The following is a 24,409-nucleotide window of genomic DNA, read 5'->3' as shown; positions in this document are numbered from 1 at the left end:
CCTTTCTTGCAGATTTCTTCGTTTAGCAAAAATTACAGTCAAATTTGCATTTACGTTCTGGTTAAGGGGGTACTACACCCCTCAATAAATTTGTGTCTATTTTTGCATTTTTCTCAAAAACTAATAACACAGTGGTAACAAAAGTTATGTATATTATAGGGGCAAGGAATCCAGTTACTACACTGGAATTTCAGTGAACCAAGACAAGCGGTTTGTTATTTATGATAAGAAATAAGGTACCGCTAGGATGTACCTCGTTTCCTATCATATTTAACCGGAACGTATTTAGAGGTATATGATTTTATAGTCCATATTAAAGAGAAATGTTTAGAGCATAAATTTTTGAGTTCTGTAAAGCCAAGGGGGGGGGGGCCGAAAATTTGTTGCGATGATTTTTTGCATCAGCCCCCCCCCCACAAGTGTTTGTGAACTAGGGGTGTTTCGGTGGAGATCTTCAGTGACTGGTCAAAAGTGTGTGGGGGGGGGGGGGTAACGGGACGGGTCATCTTGGGTGAGAATACATTTCAGTAAAAATAGGGTCACTCATCAGTGAGACCTCAAAAAGTTGGGCGAAGCAGAAATGAATCTAGCCATAATAATGAGTACCGTAGTCTTAGAAAAGAAACCTTTTTTATACATGTACAGCACCTACGTGAGCTATAGGCCTACGTCCGTCCCTAAGCAATGTTAAAGTTCTAAAAGGTTCTGAAGATTTAAATACGGGCCTAGGAACTAATTCAGGGACTAAACAAAGAAAAGGGCCGAGTGCAGGCCCGTACGCAGGATTTCATTTGGGGGTGCTGATAATCCTTGGTGTCACTGCCATCATGATATGATTTTCCAAAATTTCGTCAAAAAATTTTCGGCCCCCCCCTTGGCTTTACAGACCTCAAACATTTCAGGCCCCCCCCCCTTGACATGAAAATTATGGGTCAACCCCATAGAAAAGCATATAGGCCTAAAACTCAATTTTTCCAGGAAAATGTGTGATCATTTTTTCAGGCCCCCGCCTTAGAAGGGTCAAAAATATTCAGGGCCCCTTTTTTGCATCAGGCCCCCCCCCACTAACAAGTGTTTGTGAATGGTCCCTTATCACTTTTATAGTTTTGATATTTTCTGGTATTCATGGTATTTTAGGGAATCATCTTGCTAAAACTTCACTGGTGGTGTGCAACGAGGAAGTAAATGTCACCGGACATGCGCACTGGTGTGATGAAGTCGTGAAAAACATTTTCTGGGTTGCCGATATCACAGAAATGAGCCGTGGTGTAAGCTTATCTATTGTGATTTGGAATTCCTGACATTAGTCTTGCTATTTAACCGGAACGTATTTAGAGGTATGATTTTATAGTCCATATTAAAGAGAAATGTTTAGAGCATAAATTTTAACAAATCTGAATGGATTTGTTCCAGATCTAAAATCAAATTGCGCTTGCACTGCACACTTTTTTTTAATGCAATATTAAATGCAGTAATATTCTGTTTAATATTCAGATTTCCTTTTACAAATTAAGCATCCTGCTAGCCGTCCAGCGCGTACGCTTGACGTCGTGCACATATACGCGATGTTTAACGCTGCAGCTGCACAGTGTCATCGCCCTGATATCTTCATGGCAGAAATCGCCATGGTTGTTGAATCCACATTCAACAACTCTTCCTCAGTTAACACATTTGTTAGTCAGTCAAAATGGCCTAAACCAGCAATACAAATTTACATTGAAATTAAAAAGAAGCTTTTTAAGAAGGAAACCTTCATAAATATGTTGTCTATACTTCACTTGACCCAAATATATGATTTTTTTTGGTGATGAGAGACTCGCACATGGAATTTCAGAGAGATTTTGATAGCAGTTCCATCGTCATGAGATCGTCATGAGACTAAGATCTAGAAACACCCCCGTAATGCTGTTTTGGGGAATTTTGCTAGCAGAATCTTTTTGATAAAAGTCAATCTTTGACAAGATGTAACTTTGCTACGGAAAGTGCTATGACAAAAGGTTTTCAGTGTTGGCTTTCTTTACTCAAGGGCTTTAATTTGATATATAAAATGATGCAGTTTGATGGCAAATTTGAATTCACCTGGGATACCTACTATACCTTTGTACATGAGCCAACCGTTGTTAAACCGTGATGAACCCACACTTTTACTGTAAGCGTATACTGCGAACGCTGAGCGAGACTCATGACGGTCGGGCGTCTGTGTGGTTTTACCGCTCGGGCAGCTAAAGCTGCCCTCGCGAAGTAAACCACGCAGACGACGCGGCCGCATTGTTGTTAAACGGTGATGAACAACGGTGAAACATGATTGAATCCCTATAAAGTCACAGGCACAGCAACGCATGGCCATTTTGTTCCAGCCTGTTTAATACTATAGAAAAATTATCAAATTTGTGTACATCGTGGAACATACTCTTTGCGTGGCTGTGCATACCGTAGTAAGCAGTTGTACGCAGATAGCCTCGCCAGGGTTCCCGTTAAGGTTTTAAAAATGTGCGTCCGTAATGACGCAAGTTTGCTGACGAGGTTGCAAAAACTTGCGTCCAGACAGATTTTTGTGCGTCCATCTGAAATTCTCAATTATGACGATACACACGTACCCCGGGTCTACACCTCATCAAATGTTGATTGTTAAAAATAAATAAAAGTGCATTTTCGCCGTGATATTCCATCTCCATTCGCTATGATAATTTTTCTCCTTTCTGTGTCAGTTTTGGTCCAAACGTGGTCAAAACAGGTGCAAAAATATGAGCCAAGTCTGTCAATCTTGAGCAATTTTCGTTCAGTACTTTCACTTCGCGTTTCTATTTTTAAATTAACGTGCTGTTGATGCTACAAAAACTAAAACACGCGCTGCCACAAATAATACTGAAAAAGGGTTATCATTTGGATTTTGTCTTTAAAATTGCTTTTATTCATCGTAATAATAATACTAATAAAGGAAACCTAGATTATTTATGAGAAAATAAACTTAAAATATTAAAAATTGAATATTGTCAGGTTGTGATAAATAATTTTAAAAATAAACACCGCACGTTAGCTGCTTGTAAACAAATCAATCGGGACTTCCCCAGGCCATGTGATCAAACAGCTGTACAGCGATCGCTCGAAAGCATGCAAAAAGTGCACGATTTCCTGACGTTGCATTTACAAATATTGCAGAATTTACTTCAATTCTCAGCAGGTGGGTCAAAATTTTGGGGCTTTTATTATCTTAAAAATATAAAAGAATAAAAATTTCTTATTTTTATCATCAATTAATGATAAAATTTCGAGGTTTTGTCTGCGTCCAAATGCATGTGACATGGACGTACACTACTTGATTAGCCATGTGAATTTGCGTCCAAATTTGTAAAATATGCGTCTGGACGCAATGACGCACACTAACGGGAAGCGCTATACAATGTAGTTCGGCACATAAAATCAGAATATTTGACAGTTTTTGAGCTCAATACGCACGGTTCTTTCTCAATACGCAACAAGCTTATCATATCCTTTCAACACATATATTTGAGTGTAACTGTGTAAGCATAAAAATATGTCTTCTTTAGAATAAAATTCACAATAAAGCCACTTTTATTTCGATCATGCCCGATGGGCAAAAATAGTGTCAAATTCAAAAGTTTTGCGCGCTATGCGCACACATCGTCCCAATAAAGCCTTTTTTTTATGTAAATGCAAAGCAGAGCTCCCAAGGTTAATCTTTGTGTGCATTATTACCCAAGTATGGCCACTAGTCACTATTGCCCAGGCAGGGAAGAATTACCATGATTACTGACCCAACTTTTCCCTGTTTATTCTAAAGTGCATTATTTTCCTCAAAATAATTATTTTTGGGATGGAAATGGGTAAAAGCCAAGGGACCACTACATGTATGCTAATTCTACATGTATGTACCCATTATAATTCTTCCCTAAATGACATTTCATCTATTTCATTCCAAAAATGTTCCAATACACTTTTCCCCCAAATAAGCTAAGGTGTCATAAAAGTGTAACACACAATTATTTTTCCAGCTCTTTTCTTTTGGTCTTCAACCAGGTTTAAATTATAGTATGCACATATATCGTTCATAATACACTAAAAGAAAGATAAGTTATAGACCATTTACTTCACAAATTTAATTTTCTAGCCCTTGCGTGACGTTATATTTGACAGACACAATTTTGATGATTTTCTGCAATCAAATAAAATTTATAAAGTATTACATAAGGTATTTTGTGGTTATTTAGGTGTAGGACCTACAGCAACTGATTGTGGAAAAAATGTGTCCAAATATTACAATAAGGAGGATAAATTGTTATAAATAAAATATGTGTGTCTGTCAAGCCATAACATACGCAAGATGTCTGTCAAATGTAACATACAGAATAATAATTTGGCAAAAACAGTAGTTCAAGATGGGAAATTGAATAAAGATCACATGCAGTTTATAAATCACATGTTTTAAAACACTTTTATAAACTCTAAACTATCATCATAATGTGAACATCAAGTGATTTTTAATTTTTTTTTCAGATTATTATGTATGTTACTTTTGACAGACACATACAAATCTAGCGTATGTTACTTATGCATACAAATGTTTGACAGACAACACTTAACAATGGATTGTGTCATCAAAAAGCTTCTCCTCACAAAGTGATAGTGCCACAAAGCTAGGTGGAGCTAAATGCTATGTCATGTAGCATAATTAGCTGTATCACCCTAGTTTAGCAGGAATTACAGCACCGTCTTGCGTGATGTTACTATTTGACAGACATTTCAAGAAAAATTTTAAAATTGTTGTGTGTTAAAAAAAGATGGCAGCCACTTACAAATTGATTATAATATGGAGAAATGAAGTTATTTACAATAGATTTACCCTTTAGTTTATGCTTCAAGTCTTTGTTTATAAAAAACTGAGGGACTTCAAAATCAATCAAAAGTTTGACAGACAATAGTAACATACGCAAGGCAAACTTTTAAATCCTTTTTTTGATCTGTTAACCAAGAATTCATAATTCCTCTTTCTGTTTTTTTGATTGGTTTACTGCACCATTTTGGGAAACAGGTCACATGAATTTCTATAAGGATCCATAAAAAAAAAAAAAGCTGTTGAAAAAAGGCGTCTCTTGGCATGTTACAAATAAAAGTGTAAAAATAGGCATTTTTACAGCTATTTTTTATTTTTTTTATTATTTAGAGTGAAAGGATTTTACTTAAATTGTGTATGCTATGTCTTTACTACCTAAACTTGCCACTAAACTAGCAAATATTCCATTTCTATAATTATTATTTAAAAAAAGATGTCAAAATATATGGCTATAATATGACACCTTAGCATATTTTGAGCCATATAGTTAATTTTATTTTTAATCTTCCTCGAATTATGTTGACATTCTTCTGTTTTCCCCTCTTTTTTTTCTTTTTCAAAATACAAAATTCTTCCCCAAAGGGGTAAAATTATTCCCTCCCCGTTGGGGGCGATTAACGGAAGAATAGACACCCCTCACTCACCAGAAATTATAACGCCAGGTTGATGAATTCTTAGAAAATGCGAGTTCCAATTATTGGAACTGGACAACTGGTGCCAGCCCAGTTCCTATTTAATTGAAACTCACTGCTCCTTCCGGGGTAATGCCCCCCCACCTTTCGGCAAAATGGCCCATGTATCTAATTGGTTATACAGGCCCATTTATTGTTCTTTTCAGCCACTTTTGCCCCCTCCCCCATTTCAAGCCGTATTGGCGTTAATGATGTGTCGCGGCAGTTTAGTGTGCACTGTGCAATGGGCATTCTCCATATTCACATGCATTTTCCCAAGTTACAAATTTTGTCAACAGTACCTGTGACTTCCCAAACAGTCATTACTCAGTTTAAAAACATGTCAGGATGTAAATGATGCACGCTAACGAGAAGCATGACCTACGATATTTGTTCTGGTGATGGTATAGAACTCCACATGCTTTGAATGATGAGAACAAACACACTCAACAAGTTCTTGTGATTTGTGAATAAAAAACTATTAAATGCAATAAGGCCAAGTAAAATAAATAACATGTATATCATCCCCGCCCTCACCGATTTTTGGAGATTTTCAAATAGTTTTGTTATTTTTCTTATTTGCTCCCTTACTTTGTTTCTAAAATTGTTGTAATGAAAAGACATAAGTTCTTGGTTTAATATAATAAACACATTGCAAACACACTCTTTAAGCTAGAGGTAGGGCTTTGGGGAAATAACAAAAAATTTTAAGGGCCTGGCCTCCCCGTTTTTATGTGTTGACAAACACTTTGCAATTGCAATTTTACACAGTAATGAATAGTAAAAAAATAACATAATAAGGGCCTCCCTCATCGATTTTTGAGAATGTTCGGACGATATACATGTTATTTTTTATGTGGCCTAATATACCCAATGTTACAAATGTATGTATTCTGCTGTCTGTATCATTGATATTGTGTACAATACTGTACTGTCTGTACATACTTCCTTCAGCTACATGTACCATAATAAAACATGTATAAAGATGCAATTTGGACACTTTGTTTTCTACAGATGCAATACTGAATAATTTTTTACAGTCATGCTCTTTAGTCAAGGTTGGCGATGTTGCCTCTACAAGAGGAGATTCTGCTGACGACGACAGATACAGATACAGTACAGAATTTACAGATACAGAATTTGTAATAAATCTAGAGTCCGAAGTTTACCGTTTTCTAAAATCCATTTTACGTGTTGTAATCCGTGTTGTCAAATTTGTAAATCCATGTTTTATGAATAAAGCTGAAAATGTATAAACATTAAACAATGATTATGAATGATATTAATGTCACAATAAAGTGTTCAATATTGCGATCAAAATGCTCTGATTGGATTGGAAGATTCTCACAAGAATAGGACGACTGTTACGATGTTGGGATGGATATGGGTTCGTGCATTTGTAATATACCTTTATTTTGGTATTATTAAACAGTATTTTTATCATAAATATTGACACACACAACTCAAGATTGTTTTTAACATTTCATATCTTTTAACAATTTTTGTCACGTCATACAAAAATGTCATTTTCTGTGTTGTACCATTACGTGATTTTCTTCCGTTTTCCGTAAAACAGAAAACTTCAGACTCTAAATAAATCTCTTCAGGATTTGACTGACTCATCATGCATTCCCCATGGTGGTTATCTTGGATTTTTACATTGTGTTTTCATGCTATGAATAAAACTACTGTTGCCCATCAGCGGCGGCAGAACAATTTTGAAAGTTTGGGGGCAGTGGTGGATGTACATTGTAGAAAACATAAATAATGGCTGTAAAATCATGTTGCACTTGCACGACATAGGGGGTGTCTGAGGCCCTGAGGGGGATGTGCCCCCACTGAGAAGTGAGAAACCTTTGCAAAATGAAGGCCCAATTGAAGCCATTTGGTGGACCATTGTGGTACTATATTATTGTGTACAATTTTAAAAAAAAAAAAAAATGAAAATTGATGAAATGAAGGCCAAATTTAAGTCATTCATGGACATGTTTTCACTTATTGTGAAAAACAGAGGAGGCTTGTGGTTTGAAAAGGGTCTTGTTGACATTGAACCTTCCTTTATGTCTAATTCAAATGATTTCAAGCTTAAACATGAATATACTGGACACAGTACTCAATCATTAGACGGAACTGAAACTGAAACTTGTACAAATTGAAAGTTGATGCTTGGCCATACAACTATTCATATGGTATTTTTGCATCATTTAAGTTGGACAAGATTAAATATTGTGCATGTACTAAACTCATAATTATAGCTTGATCAACAAGGAAATTGAAGGCTTGGAGCAATGCTGACTCATCTCAATTTTTTGTGAACATTTCTATTTTTTGTTGTTGTTGTATAAAACGTACTTAAATTTGTAAAGGAATTCTTTTCCATATTTTCCTCCAATGGGTAGGGTCGGTTATCAGATTGTTTTTGTTTTTGTCTTGCCTGATAAGGCAGGAAACTATGTAATCACTTTTCTGTATAATGTATGTGTGGCTGTATGTGACAATTTTTTATTTTGGTGTAAGTTTTGATTAAATGCTCTCAGGTGAGCAGTTCAAATGCTAATTACAGCCAAACTTGGGTCATAGCTGCACTTACATTACTACTTACATAGTACCGTACTTATCACTACATGTTTTTGTTTTCCAGATTTGTACCAAATCTGCGAGTCCATGCTGTTCTAATGTACAGGTGACACAAGACTTTTTCCTCCTGGTGGTTGAACACCAAAGGGTCATCAGTCTCTTGTCATGGCTGGAGCTGGGGCCCATCGGAATCCCCAGCAGCAGCAGCAGCTACCGCCGCCACCACCGCCACCAGCAGTAGGTATTAATAACGAAGGGGAACTCCTGTGGCAGGCAGCTGGGCCTCTAATCTCCAGACCAAGAGGAGAGATTGTCCCCTACAACTGGCAATCAACCAAAACCTCTGTCAAGGAACGCTTTGCTTTCATGTTCAATAACGAGATCCTGAGCGATGTCCACTTTCTCGTAGGCAAGGGTATGAACACACAGCGTATCCCAGCCCACAAATTTGTGCTGAGCGTAGGGAGCGCCGTCTTCGATGCTATGTTCAATGGTGGTATGGCCACAACCTCAAATGAAGTGGAACTACCTGATGTTGAACCTACAGCATTTCTTGCCCTGCTGAGATTTTTGTACTCTGACGAAGTCCAAATCGGTCCTGATATAGTCATGACAACATTGTACACCGCAAAGAAGTATGCAGTTCCTGCTTTGGAGTCTGCCTGTGTGGAGTTCTTGAAGAAGAACTTATGTGCTGACAATGCGTTTATGCTCCTTACTCAAGCACGACTATTTGATGAGCCACAACTGGCTAATCTCTGCCTTGAAACAATAGATAAAAATACCACAGAAGCTTTACAGGCAGAAGGCTTCACAGATATAGATTTGGAAACACTAATAGTTGTTCTGGAACGAGACACACTAGGAATTCGTGAAAGCAAGCTTTTCAATGCTGTGACCAGATGGGCAGAGCAGGAAGCACGACGTCAGCAGCTTCCACCGACATCGGAAAACAAGCGCAAAGCACTAGGTCGCTCGCTCAAACTGATCAGGTTTCCGCTGATGACTGTGGAAGAGTTTGCCAGCGGTGCCGCGCAATCGGGTATTTTGACCGACAGAGAAGTTGTGAGTTTGTTTTTGCATTTTACGGTTAATCCTAAGCCATCTACAGAGTTTCCGTCTAATCCAAGGTGTTGTTTAACAGGGAAAGAGCAGACCGTCAATAGATTTTTGCAGGCGGAGAGCAGATGGGGTTACAGTGGAACTAGCGATAGAATAAGGTAAGATGCACACAAATACTGGATAAGTGGTAATTTTTGCAAGGGTTTTATTTTCACGGATTTCGCGATTGGAGTACCATCCGCGAAATTAATACCTGACCTTGCGAATATATGTATAATGTATTGCAAGTATAGGGCAAGACTAGGCAATCGCGAAAATAACAATCGCAAAAATGTCTCTCTGACTCAAATTCGTGAAAATAACTTAGTGTACGCGAAAATTATCATTTACACAGATCAAAAAGAACCCTGTATAATGATGCTGTTACTGTCAGCCTTGGTTGAAAATGTGGGGGTATTGGGTCCTTGTGACAGACATAGAGGGTAATTCGGAACTCTTGTACCGCCCTATTAATTAGTGCTATCAGCTATGGGTGAAATTTGACTGTATTTGGGTCCTTGCCACAGAGTTATAGAGAAGGAGAATCCCTGTAGACCATTCCTATAATTGGCACTTTCCTGCCTTTGATGGGGTGAACAATATAAAATAACAGAAGCAAGAACAAGAAAGGTATCGCTTGATTATAAAATAATAAAATAACAGAAGCGACAGAAAAATTTGACAAATTTTGTGTGTACTATGTAATGTACATTTTTGTGCAATGTCATATTGAACATTGTACATGGGACTGGTGTTTTTTGCTGCTGTGACTGACAATATAAATATATGTACATGTATGTATTATAATGTGTTCATAAACTTCATTTGTCACCAGATTCCTTGTGAACAGAAGAATCTTTGTAGTAGGATTTGGTTTATATGGGTCTATACATGGACCTGCAGATTATGCCGTCAATATACAGGTTAGTCACTCATTATACTACCGTTTACTACGGGAAGTAGTCCATACAACATGCCAGAGCTCTATTGAGCTGGATTCCTGAACAGTATTTCAGGAGCTCAATTTATTGAGCTCCTCACTTTTTGAAAATCCTATGGTTTAATATTGATATTATATAATTGAGCTCCTTGTCAAGCTCCTCAGTACACATAGGGGAGTGACTAACTGAGCTCCTGCTATTTTCAGAAATGAAGGCCTGACATGCGTATGGTGCTAGAATTAAATAGCAATTTTCTTTCTTTTATTTCATTTCTTAAAGGGGACCTATTTGATGGTGAAAAATAACATTTTGTGGAAAAAAATTACAAGTCTATTATGGAAATGTTACAATGCCGCTTTATCTTTCCCAAAAACTTTGATTGAAAAATATAGTGGGAGATGGAGTGCAGAATGGGATTATGCTATGGTTTGCTCGAATTGAATTTGATTGTCATTTAAACTGTTACATACATAATGTAAGAATTGTATTTAAATACTAATATACGGAGTCTGATATGGGATATGATGTATTTGGTTCTTGCAGATAATTCATGCTGATTCAGAAGTAGTGATGGGTCAAAATGATACTGGATTCAGCTGTGATGGATCAGATTCAACATGGAGAGTTATGTTTAAAGAACCTGTAGAAATACAACCTAATGTCAACTATGTGGCAAGTGCTACACTCAAGGCAAGTTATCTTTGTGAGGGGGTGGGTGTGTGTGTGTGTGGGGGTGTTGGGCTGTGTGGTGTTCAGCTGCGATGGATCAGATTCAATGTGGAGAGTTATGTTCAAAGAATACAACCTAATGTCAACTATGTGGCAAGTGCTACACTCAAGGCAAGTTATCTTTTGTGTGTGTGTGGGGGGGTTTGAGTGGAGTAGGGGTATGATGGAATCAGATGCAATAAATAGATTTAACATGGAGAGTCATGTTCAAAGAGTGTGGAAATAAATCCTAATATCAACTGCATGTATGTGGTAAGTACTACACTTAAGACAAGTTATCTTTGTGTGTTTGTGTGGGGGTGTCGGGGGGTGTTCAGCTGCGATGGATCAGAGTCAACATGGAGATACAATGTATGTTCAAAGAACATGTTCAAATACAGCCTAATGTCAACTATGTGACAAGAAGTGCTACATGTACACTCAAGACAAGTCATACAGTAGCCTATGTATGTGTGGGGTGGGTTGTGGTGTGTTTCATGATTCTAGGTTCAACAAGGAGATATGTTCAAAGAACCTGTGAAAAAGCAATTTAATGTCAGCTCATGTATGTGGCAAGTGCCACACTTTTAGCAAGTCATCTGCATGTGTGTGTGCAGTTGGGGGATGTGTGTGTAGGGGGTACAGATAGGGGTGGGGTGGGGTAGTGGGTCAGGACAAAGTGTGCTTTTGTAGTTGCGAATCATGATTTTAAGATATCTACATCTTATTATGTCCATTTCTCCTGCTGCATAAAAATTTCTCTGACATCAAAAATAAATCTAAAATTATATTACATTTGTAGCTCTGTGTTGTGTCTTTTAAGGGGTACTACACCTGGCCAATTTGTGCCTATTTTTTGCATTTTCTCAAAATGATAGTGCATTGGTGACAAGTAAGATATGTATATTATAGGGGCAGGGACTACAACTACTGCACTGAAAATTCAGCAACTCAAGGCAAGTAGTTATTGATTTATTGATCAAATATTGGTTTTCCCTCATTTTTGACTGTAACTCCACAACTATTGTCTGTGCTGATATAAAATTCCAGTGCAGTAGTTGTAGTCCTTGCCCCGAAAATATACATATATCACTTGTCACCAATGCGCTATAATTTTTGAGAAAAATGCAAAAATAGGCACAAAATTGGTCAGGGGTGTAGTACCCCCTTAAGGGTGCAACATACATACTATAACATGCATTCTGTACATGTATGAACACACCCCAAGCACATATGACTGAAGAGTATCATCAGTCTTTAAAAGCATGCTGTCATCCTTTATTGAAAGAAGATAATATAACTAAAAACATATCAATTGCGCTATCCAATCCTAACTGTGTGAAACAATAACATAATGATACGATAATAGTGTTTAGGACAAAAAAAAAAAAGTTGTTTGTTTGTCAAATTATTTTTTTTTTTATAAAAATAAGTAAAATTCAATTTTTTTTTTTTTCAGACAGATTTGAAGTATTTCTGGACCTAGCTAGAGCTAAATACTAAGATCTTTCATGGTTGAAAATTAAAAAATCCCCCCAAAAACATTTTGTGTCTTCAATATATGCAAAGTTATAACTTGTGTTCATGTCATAGTCTATTATTTTTAGTGACTTCAAAATACATTGGATTTGAAATCATTAAAAGACTATGACATGAACACAAATTATAACTTTAACTGCATATTAATGAAACAAAATGTTGGTTTTTTAAGTCACAATGAATGATTGTAGCATTTAGCTCTAGCTAGGTCCAGGAATGCGTTAAATCCGAAGAAAAAAAAATTAAAAAAAAAAAAAAAAATCTGCCCGCCATGACGTCCTCTTTCAAAGCTGTGGAGGACAAACAAACAATTATTTTTTTTGGCCTTATGTAGGCACCTGCCAAGCAAATTTAACTACTCAAATTTCAACATCAACATAATCTACAACTTCAATCTATGGAACAACATCTTTATAAGACTACATATTGTAATGAAAGAACAAACAAACAAATAAACAAAACACTTGTGATCTTATCATATTGCCGTGGGTCTAGACTATGAAATGTAGATCTGTGTACCATCTGATTGGTATTCAATATTATGACAGTACTCAGCAAATTACCAGCTGTGCCTGAGACTATTATCAACACCATCTGAGCTGTATATATAATCAAGATCTGTTATTCAGTTGATTTTCATGGCTATATGACGTCAAGAAAATTAAATGTGTGTATATAGCAGGACTCACTGTTTTATTTTAAGAAAAAATGCAGAAGAAACAGGAGCATAGCCAAATACTGTTATTAGACCTAATTAGTATCCACAGTCCCAGGGTGAAGGGCACCTATTGAAAATGCGATGAGACTTTTTTTGGTCGTTCAATTTTTTTTCTCAATAGAATTGCGTAACACAAGATAATTAGTACATGTAGAGCAAATTAGTGTGAAATTCATGTCAAAGTCATTTCAACATCCAAGACTGCAAAATTCAATGTTACAAGCCCGGGTTACAAGTGAACAGAGAAGATTAGGATGATAATTTGGTTGACTACTGTACATAAATAAATAAATAACATGTGATCAAAGGTGAAGATGAATAATTTTTTCACACATATTAATATATTCCCATAAATAGCAAATGTTATCATATTCATCAGACAGACAGATTATGAATACATGTATTTACTTCACATGCTTGATATCTCTTTCAGACCTCAAAATACTTTTATTTGAATTTTGGGGGCTACTTGAGAAGAAGAACAATTTCCCCCGTAATTGGGGAGGGGGCTACTTATCGGAATGTAGGGGGCTAAATACTTATTTTCCCTATTTATTTTGAGCCACAAGCCTCAAAATAGTTTGTCCTTTCAGTGATTCCTTTTTATTAAAAATTGCCCAGTCTATTTTGAGCCCTGGCCTGGTTTGTATATTAATTTTTAAAAAGGTATACATTTTGTAGCTGTGTACATTATGTAGCTTATTTGAATTATTCTCGAACCATATGTACATGTATTATACATGTGTAGACAAATTAACATTTCAAATCAATTCCACTAAATATTTTTTAAGATAATAAATTGAATTTTGATTGTCCAATTAAAGGTTATATAATCTACACATTTACATTTGACATTGTCAATTTGTAGATTGTTCATGCACACATAAATATTGGTGAAACAAGTATGTTGATCAAACAAATTTGTTTTAAAATGTGAAATCTTCAGAATTAATATTTTATTACAAATATGTCATTTTTCAATTTTGATCAAATATCTGTACTTAAAAATTCGAAGTACAAGAATATATTGTAAAACCACTATAATTTCGCTAGGGATTTCATTGTAATGCTAATTTCGCCAGAAGCCTTAATTTGCTAAATTAAAATAATTGAATTGTAAACATGAACTGCTGGATTAGCGAAATTAAATACCCACAAAAATGGTGGTCATTGGCAATTAGCAAAATTAAGTACTTATTATACAGTAATACCCAAAGACCATTCAAACTTTATGTGTGTACATGATTTTTCTATTTTCTGACTCACAGCATATCATATTTACACATAATATATTGGATTTCATAGCCGTGCACTGATTTACTGGAACACACAGTAACTGGAATGTAGAATTATGTGCATGCTTAATGTGATGGTCCCAAGTGGCATGTGTGATGTCACAGGGTTGTCATGGCAACCTATATATATAAAACCAAGCAGACAATGAGGTGTTTGATTTCATACCTCCAGATTCACATTAATCTTTGATTGGTCTAGATAAAATAAATTTACATTGTGTTTGCAAATTTACGGTCAATATAATCGTTCGACATGTGAGAGGTCAAAACAATTATTTTCTAAAACATTTGTATTTTCCTTTACTTTTTGGTAGGGTGATAAGAGTATGGTGACCTCATGCACTGTATAGTTTTGTGTTGTGTTATTTGAATATTTAGCTCATTTGCATATTTTACCAGAAATTCCATAATTTAATCCATTCTGCAGCCTACATGATAAAACTTCTAACTTGGTGTGCTACATTTGTTTCCTGTTATTTGTGCATTTATGAATATTAATGACTTCATTTGCATATTCTTTGAATTTTCAAACCTTTGTTATTGCAAACTTTTGGTGTGGGGCCTCTTCAGTACGGATGCCCTCATATATGGTTGAACTCTGATTTTCACGCAATTGTAATCTTTCGCAAGCTGTACTAATTTGTGACAAAATCAGAGATACAATTTTGTGATCCCACAATTTTTAATTCAACTAATCAGATCATAGGCACCAGAATGAAATAATGATTTTCTTTCATTTTATCTCATTTGTCCGGCTCAAAATTCAAGGGCACATATCTGATAGTGAAAACTAATATAATAAAATGACTAAGAAATTATACAATATTGCTTTTTATGATACAGAAAGGATTGTGTTTGTCAGGTTTTGTTTTCTTTATTTTTACCACATCACAAGAGAAAGGGAGTAAGAGAGATGGGGGAGGGAGCGAGAGAAAATGTGAAGTCGGAATGCAGGAGCAAGCTATAATTAACCAGTTAATCCATTTACATCTAGGATGAGTAAAAATGTATACTTGCTAGTTCAGCTTGTCCTTATTTCTGTTAATCTAATTAAATTGTCCTCTGACTCTTAATTCATCATCGTAATTCAATGGGGATCTCCAAAGCAATGATAAATATCTAATTGAGTAGGTTATTATGTACATTTGAAATCCACACACCCCCTATGGAAGACTTGAGCTTAATATTTCACACTATGTATTTCAAATTGGGTTACCTAAATGGTTGGCTTTATTTGAAGTCTGCACCCCTTTGTGAAAAATTTAAGTTGTGTCTTTTATAAGGGGTGTGTGTATGTCAACTGGAAGAGCCCAATACAGTTGCATGTCAACATGAAATACAAACCAGCAGCTGTTATTTAGTCTGGGAAGATGTACTACTCTAATCATGCATACATTTATTGAACAAATAGGATGATTTTTGCTTGACATTTTTTAGATTTATTAGCCTAACATTTGGGGGCTGGCATTTTCTTTGGAAGGTGGTGGGTGGGTCCCAAATATACTGGGGGGTCATAAATTTTTGAAAAGAAAAATGGGGGGAAGGGTCATAAAATTGTTGATGACCAAAATGTAGGGAGTCACAAGATGACCACAGATAGTGTGATTATTTTATTCAAAAAGACTGATTTCAATACAATTTTAGCCTGTTGAAATTTTTGTTGCCAAAATAGGGGGGGGGTCGCAATTTTATTGATGCTGACTTTTTGTAAATTTGGGACCCCCTTCCGAAGAAAATGCCAGCCCCCTTAGGCCCAAAAAAAGTGTTTGTTTGCCCATAAGAGACAAAATTGGAGGGTGGTACATGTAGGTCGATCCCTTTTTCCCCCCTTGGGCACTTCCACCAGTTTTCACATAGAGAAAGTGAAACCACATCTTACAGCATAACTAAAGCTATTGAGTACCTGTTGTGGTGTTTTGACTGTATTTTAGCACATAATTGTGTTCCAATATCTGTGATTTTTGTTAATTGTACACTCAAAATATTTCTTAGAAATTATTATTGAGACAACATGCTAAAATTATGAACTTTTATGAGTTTCATAAAAAGAAATAATAATAATAATTTGATTTTTTTGGATTGTATTGCCATTAAATGATATGCAACATGTGATATTAATTTGCTCCTAATGATTAATGATTAACCTTAAAACCTCATTTTGACAATTAATTAATCTCATTTTAAATGCTAATGCACATTTTGCAATATTTTTGTTGCAATTGTAGGTGTTTTTTCCCAATGAACATGAAGCAATTGCAATACAAAATTATTTATTGTTGAGTCTTGTTTCATATTTTTGATAAAAATGTTAATAATAGGAACATACATTTGTGGTGGTTTAATTTTGCATAGCACAAAATATACTTATTTTACAGGTAAAACTTCCATTTAATGCAAAATTAATATGCAAATTTTCATTCATTTTGATTGCTTTTCATGTATTTTATAAATAAATAGTGTTCTACTTCTAATAAATATATATGGACAATAATGAAATTTTAAATGCCATATGTAATCACACAGTAGGGTTCAGCTATATGTGTTACATGCATGTATGAAATTTATCGTTGGTAGCCTATTATACATGTATACATACAGGCGGGTCAAGGTGAGCATGACCTAATAATATTAACAAATATTGAGACAAATTAAGCTGACACACAAGAGCAATGGCATGGGTTGTGCAAAGGAGATCTCAAGGCTTGATATCAGGGGATGTCTTTTCTGCCCCATGTGCATGATTTTTCCTTGGGACCAGTGGCGGCGCCACGGGGGGGGCATGGGGGAAAATGCCCCCAGTCAGAACTCTTGCCCCTCCCTGTTGCCCCCCAGAAAAAACCCAAAATTACGAAAATTTCCACTTTTTACGGTAATTTTGCGCAAACTTTGTTGATTTTGCCCCCCCTGAAATTCACTTTTCCCCTCGAAAAAAATTCCTGGCGCCGCCACTGCTTGGGACGGGGAAAGTGACCAATACTGTGTCTTCCTTGACTCATTTCCTATATCAGATCAGTGTAAGAAGGATGTCATTGCAGTTTTTTAGTTAAACATACTGAGGTCAATTTGGTTGAAACGAAAAAAAAGTTTTTCAAAAAAATGAAAAGAAAAATGTTTTACGTGAATATTTACTATGCATGCTTTTCACTACTCATATCTTCGGACGACCTATTTGGAACCAGCTATTTTTAGTTAAATGGCTAAAACTGGAAAAATATGGCCCTTCCACCTCACTCACCTTTCAAAAAACATTAAGTCTTAAATTTTTCATCATTTTCTTCCCACATACAGGGTCCTGACTCGCATTATGGCACAAGAGGTATCAGGAAAGTGGTCCACGAGTCGGCATCCAGCGGAAAAGTCGTGTTTCAGTTTACGTACGCCTCCGGTAACAACAATGGCACCTCAGTAGAAGATGGGCAAATCCCAGAGGTTATATTCTACACGTAAAACATGTTATGTTAATTCTTGATATTTAACGGGGTCGTGCAGAGGTTTGGTCACCACAAACATGAGTTTTGTTGATATTTGCCTGGATTTTAAAAATATATTCACAAGCATGAAGCATCTAGGAATAGACCAGTGGCGATACGAGAGGATGGGAAGGGGCAGCCCAGTGTGCTCAAGATTCTAAAAAAATGGGGATGGGGGTGGGCAGAGCAAAATTGTCACCTTTATATGCTCTTAACTTATGTGGCAACGTCAACAGGCAGATTGGGGCAACATGTACTTTGTTTCTTCACCATGCACAAGCAGTGCACACAAAATTGTCTATTGTTGACCCCAATTTTTTTTTCGCCAAGGCCCGTTGTGTACCGATGACCTAAGATGTTCCGACTGTCCATGATGAGCGGGGGGGGCACCAGCTCCCCACTGGCTACGCTGCTGGACAGTATGACAAACGCCAGTGTTTCTTGCACTCAACCATAACAACAGGCCTACAGGTAGGTTATGGGATGCAGCAGAAGCATGATATTACTCATGCATCTAAAATGGCTCATTGTGTGCATTCACTTGAATTTCTGACCGTATTAACGCCACTGGTCTTCGGATAAATAGTTTTAGTAGGCAAATCGAAAACCATGTTTGCGTGTAAAGGTTTTTTCCTCAAAATGTTGAGACCAGTGGGATTAAGAGATGGAGATACTTCAAAGCTGTCTTGTGATTAAGGTATGAATATTGACAGTCAACCTGGCATACTCATACTCGCTGATCATTTTGTGGAACAGTGAGACAGAATCGATTGCCGAAAACCTCTGCAAGTCCCATCCACAAATTTAAAGGTTATACAGTGGAAACTTGTATTTAATACAAGCTCTGTTAAGTGTTAATACAAAAAACCTGATAAGACAAGCTTGATTTTCAGGTCCCTGGCACTGAATGCCTATGTAATATGTGATGGATAAAACAAAATCCTGATAAGACAAACTAAATTTTGTGGCCCCACAAATTTTGTATTAAAGAGTTTCCACTGTACATGTGCAACACATAGATTGTGCATAGAGTTATACTCACAATGAGGTCAAAGTACCACCTATTATGTATTAAATGTGTACATGTACACTATCCAGTGGATATAATCCAATGTGAATAATATCATTATTATATTATTTTGTTTTTTTGAGTGATCTAGCATTATAATTTGTGATGTGGATTCAGTTTTGTGCCATAAGTATGTATTACAAACATTTAGTAGACCAACACATATGTACGTCACAAAGGTATAATGATATTTTACAACTATTACATGGTTAGAGAGGAAATAGGGCAAACTATTTTTCCAGAGGAACTGGCCATCGGTCTATCACCCCGAACCCACAGGATGAGGGGTGATCATAGGCTTGTAGTGATTACAGAGGAAAATAGTTGCCCTACCCGATATAAACCATGTTTTATTACACTGAACTTTGGCTATGGAGATGAAGATGTAGACTGTAGTAAAATAGAGAAAACTATCACACAGAAAAATAGGCGATAGACCAATGAGGTTGCATGATTTGCTCATGAATATTTACGAGGTGTAATAAAGGGCAATACATCATTTTTGTTCATTTTTCACAAAGGCCACTCAGATTTGTTGGCAAGGCTACTTGCCAGCCTTGTTACTGTGTTAATTGAGCTGTTCTAGTTGGAATTCATGCATCCCCTTATGGAAGACATGACCTTAATCTCCCACACAGGGAGTGTGAATTTCATTTGGGGTTTCTTTAATGAGTGAATTAAAACCCTTTGGGTGGTAGATTAAGGTTATGTCTTCCAAAGGGGGTGTATGGATTTCAACTGGAATAGCCCATTGATAGCGCAAGTATGCAAGAATCATTTTATACCAAATCTGTACTTTTTTCTCATCTGCAGCTGAGAGTGCTGTATTGTTAATGTATGTGCAGGCTGACTACAAAACTGATCAAAGCATATGTTGCTGGTCACAGTATTGATCAGAGCATATACATACACATACAAGGGCAATTTATTGACATGCGTGCTGCGCAACCATGTAAAGCACCAAACAGCATTCTTAACTCCTGATGAGACAAAGTATAGGCGTCAAACTATTAAGAGCGCCAGATATTAACTTTTTGACAATGATTGATTTGCCTTTTAAGTCCCATGTTAATTTCCCTCCAAAGTATTAAAAGTCCTTGACCCGATTGACAGCTGCATCCCCCATTTTTCTTCATCAAAACTGAGATTTACTGTGATACTTTTCGTTTAGATGGTGTGAATAAAAACATAGTGATTTGTGGTAACCACACCAGTGATTTGTGGTAACCACACCAGAAGTGTATTATGTATTTATATCCTATGGGACATTGTTATACACATTTTTGCTTCTCATATCAAAACTGGTGGAGCGATACAACTCAAAATTTGGAAACAAATTGTTTTAATGGTAAAACAGAACATGAACAATCGGACCACGCCTCAAAGTAAATGGTTGATATGCCGCGATCCTTTAATTAAAACCTGTTTGTTGAAGAAGCAAGTGTTATTGTGACTGGAACAAGTATGATAATAATTTTTCATAATTTGTATCATGAATAAATGGAATATTAAGAAGTACCAAAAGACTAGTAAAAACTGCTAGGAAAGTAAGTGATGGTGTTAAATGATTATTATAATTAATGATTTTTATATGACAACATAATGGCTAACAACTAAGCATGTTAAGATCAAAATACTTCCTATACTTAAGTTTCACCACAGATTTGGTAGTGGCATACATGTAGATGTGTCATTCACTGGTTGCAGTCATCATCATCATCGTCCTTCAGCTGCAGAGCAGCCGACCACAAGATTTCTCCATGCACAGCGATCTTGATTTGTTCGGGTTTTGACAACCCTGGATAACCCCAGAAAGCCTATATTGAAGCTTATTTCCATTAGGGTCCATTTGACAGGTTGGGAACAGTCAGGGTTAACACCCTACTCTTTTTTCGAAACTGGCTGTGAGACACATGTCCATTAGGGTCCATTTGACAGGTTGGGAACAGTCAGGGTTAACACCCTACTCTTTTTTCGAAACTGGCTGTGAGAAACATGTCCATTAGGGTCCATTTGACAGGTTGGGAACAGTCAGGGTTAACACCCTACTCTTTTTTCGAAACTGGCTGTGAGAAACATGTCCATTAGGGTCCATTTGACAGGTTGGGAACAGTCAGGGTTAACACCCTACTCTTTTAGAAACTAGCTGTGAGATACATGTACAGGTATTGCTCTCTCTACATAGGAACGGTGGCTTAACATCCCCTCCGAAGGATGGAGTAGTTTCATGATTCATTTACCCAATTCTTAATGAACCATGGGGAGAGTGGAAATCTGAATTTAATCTACAGAGGTTGCCAATTAATTTCAGACATTTTTTTTTGACACACCTTGGGCAAGTGCAGCTATCTGTTCTGCTAGAATGCCTTTATCATACCCTTGCACACATTTACCGGTAATATAAGTTACATAGTAGGTGTGTGGATGTCTTGGTCATCTTTTGTCACGAGGTGGTATATAGAGAGCATTATATCTTCTATCAGGTTCCTGCGGGAGATAAAGGATGTGCCCTAGGAATTTCAGAGCATGATGTCGCTACCAAACTCTAGATGAATCAAAGTATAGTTACTATATGATGTATAATATAGTCATGCCTTGTGTATACTGTGTTGTAATTGTAAATGAATTATTATACATGTATGCAATACGGATATAATTTATCTCAATAGTAATTACTACACAGGGAACAAATCTTGTTCAAAGTTGTGTAATTTTTTTTAATATGGCAGCCTCTTCCCATTCTGTTATGTACATACTAACATGGCAGAATTTGTCTTCTTTCCAAATTGATCAACTTTCAAGATATCAAAAATGTTTGCCAACAAATATGCAAGAAGTGCTAAAAATATTTATAAATTGAGACATTTATAAATTGAGACAAAGTTATCAGAAATATTAGCAGCAAATTTACAGAGTTGTAAATTCAGGGTTGGAATAATCAACACACCCCAGATGACAATAAACCACAGCAGCTGAAGGGTGTATCCCATAATGCTTTGCGGTACCATATCCCAATGTATTGGGCTATTCCAGTTGAAATACACACCACCTATGGAAGGCATGACATCAATCTCCCACACAGGGAGTGTGAATTTCAAATGGAGTCACCCATTTAAGTAATCTGAAATTGATACTTTTGTGGAATAGTAAGATCATGTTTTCCATAGGTGTATGGATTTTAACTGGAATAGCTTATAATACCTGTAGATTGTTGTAGCGTTGCCTTTTCACCACCTTCGATCAGTGAAATGAAGTAGGCACTTTTAACAGGCTACATACATGTAAGGAACAGTTTATAGTATGGTAATGTGGTATTCTTCAGAATGTGAAAATGATAGCGATACTATATAAATAGTTTGACATAGGTTCTGTGTGCATTCAATTCCAAATTCTAAGAATAATGGTACATATTTCAGCATATTTACTCAGTGAAAATCTTTGATGCATGTGCCCACTGGTATGTTGCTTCCAATTCCCAGATTCATAACAAAAGGATCAGAAGCTGACATTCTTGGTTTGCATTCTCTATCTTTTGTTCACATGTTGCTCGCCAAATTGTTATGATTGTTATTGGACTTTCGGACTTTAGTACTGATTAAAATGACACTCATCTGAATTTGCTTTTTGAAAAAATGCTAATAAACAAGTCTGATCCTTCATTGTTCAATTTATTTTTAGCAGTGTGCATGCACAGGATTCTTTTCCTTCTTTGCAGATACCATTATACAGGGTGTCCCTGAACGTATTGTATCGTCAGAAACTGAATTGTTTGGGTATGTTGGCGCATAAACCAAACATAACTAAATAACCAAAGTGGTTAAGGCATATATCAGATGTCACATACTTTTGAATTTTGACAATTGACCGCTCTGTTTTTGAAATAAAAGAATTTTACGAAACTACCTCATTTTCACCCCGTTCCAAGCAGTCGAACATCTATCAAGGACAACAGATGCCTTATGTGCTGATCTATCAAGGACAACAGATGCCTTATGTGCTGATGATGCGTAGTGATTTGCACTCCGAATACAGATCATCGATTTATATTTGAATCCATGGAAAGGTGAGGGAGTTTCATGAACGATGTGGTCAATTGTCAAAATTCAAAAAGTATGTGACAGATGATTTATTGCTCAACCACATCGGTTATTTAGTTATGTTTAGTTATGGCGTTAAAATACCCAAACAATGACGATACAGTTCTTTCAGGGACACCCTGTATTTGTACCAAAACATTTGCATATATTATTCACATAATGGACAGTTTTGTAAGAGTTAACTCTACTTGCTGCTGACTGGACTATATTCTGTATAAATCGCTCCCTTCCTAAAATACCATAACTGACTTAATGCAAATGTATTGAAACATTTGTTATGTAAATTGTGTATGAATATTGAAAACAAAAATGTGGTGGATATATTGTATATTTATCTAAATAAATAAATAATAGTAATATAATAGGTAATTATGTTTAAGCACACAGGGGACAATTTACCAGTGTTGCTAATTTACATACATTTATGTAGCTACAGTATGTATTTAATAATTTTATGTTTGTTTGATGATATGGATTGAGATTTGTAGTAAATTTAAGGGGGTACTACACCCCCTGCCCAAATTTGTGCCTATTTTTGCATTTTTCTCAAAAATTATATCACATTGGTGACACGTAAGGTATATATATTATAGGGGCAATGACTACAACTACTGTACTGGAAATTTTATTTCAGCACAGACAACAGTTGTGGAGTTACAGTCAAAAATGAGGAAAACCAATATTTGATCAATAAATCAATAACTACTTGCCTTGAGTTGCTGAATTTTCAGTGCAGTAGTTGTAGTCCTTGCCCTATAATATACATATCTTACTTGTCACCAATGCGCTATAATTTTGAGAAAAATGCAAAAATAGGCAATAAAATTGGCCAGGGGTGTAGTACCCCTTAACAGTTTGATAAATGTGATCTGCTATCAAAAACAAAAATTAGCAGTAAGCCAGAAAGTGTAACTTTGTGAGATATTGCTTAGGGATGAAATCAAAACTCAACCGGCAGTTGACTGCCTGATTCCGAACAACAGAAACCAGACAGAACCGGCGGTCAATCGCCATAGTTGGCAGTAGTGATACAAACCCACCCTTTTTATTTCAAACCCACCCTTTTAATTTTATACCCTTTATACCAAAACTCTGAAACCCACCCTTTCTAAGCGTGGTGTGGTTATAGTGGTCCAGGAGATGCAGATTTGCATCCAAAGAGAATTACATGTTGAAGTTTTAGATGACCAAACACTACAGAATGGGATTTCAATGCTTTTTGTGTTTCATTTAGTGTCATTCAATTGGAAATTACAGTAAGCTTTGAGATTGCAATTGTTGACTTCTAAACCCACCCTTTTTATCATTGACCACCCTTTATATTTGGACACGCATTTTAACCAGAAATTTTTCAAACCCACCCTTTCTAAA

General features: G+C 36.3%; 1 protein-coding gene across 1 annotated transcript; it reads left to right on the top strand.

Annotated features, from left to right (window-relative positions):
• The first annotated feature begins 1,196 nt into the window (after positions 1-1,196).
• Positions 1,197-23,704, top strand: LOC140144846 (BTB/POZ domain-containing protein 2-like). The gene is made up of 5 exons (XM_072166650.1): positions 1,197-1,337; positions 8,165-9,320; positions 10,037-10,124; positions 10,686-10,832; positions 17,691-23,704. Exons 2-5 carry the CDS (start codon positions 8,266-8,268, stop codon positions 17,847-17,849), a joined length of 1,449 nt encoding a protein of 482 aa, XP_072022751.1. The 5' UTR covers positions 1,197-1,337; positions 8,165-8,265; the 3' UTR covers positions 17,850-23,704.
• The last annotated feature ends 705 nt before the right edge of the window (positions 23,705-24,409 follow it).

The sequence above is a fragment of the Amphiura filiformis genome, unplaced genomic scaffold (assembly GCF_039555335.1).
Source record: "Amphiura filiformis unplaced genomic scaffold, Afil_fr2py scaffold_87, whole genome shotgun sequence".
In the NCBI taxonomy this organism is placed as follows: domain Eukaryota; kingdom Metazoa; phylum Echinodermata; class Ophiuroidea; order Amphilepidida; family Amphiuridae; genus Amphiura; species Amphiura filiformis.
Note: the sequence above shows the minus strand (reverse complement) of the source record. Positions and strands in the feature narration are given on the sequence as shown.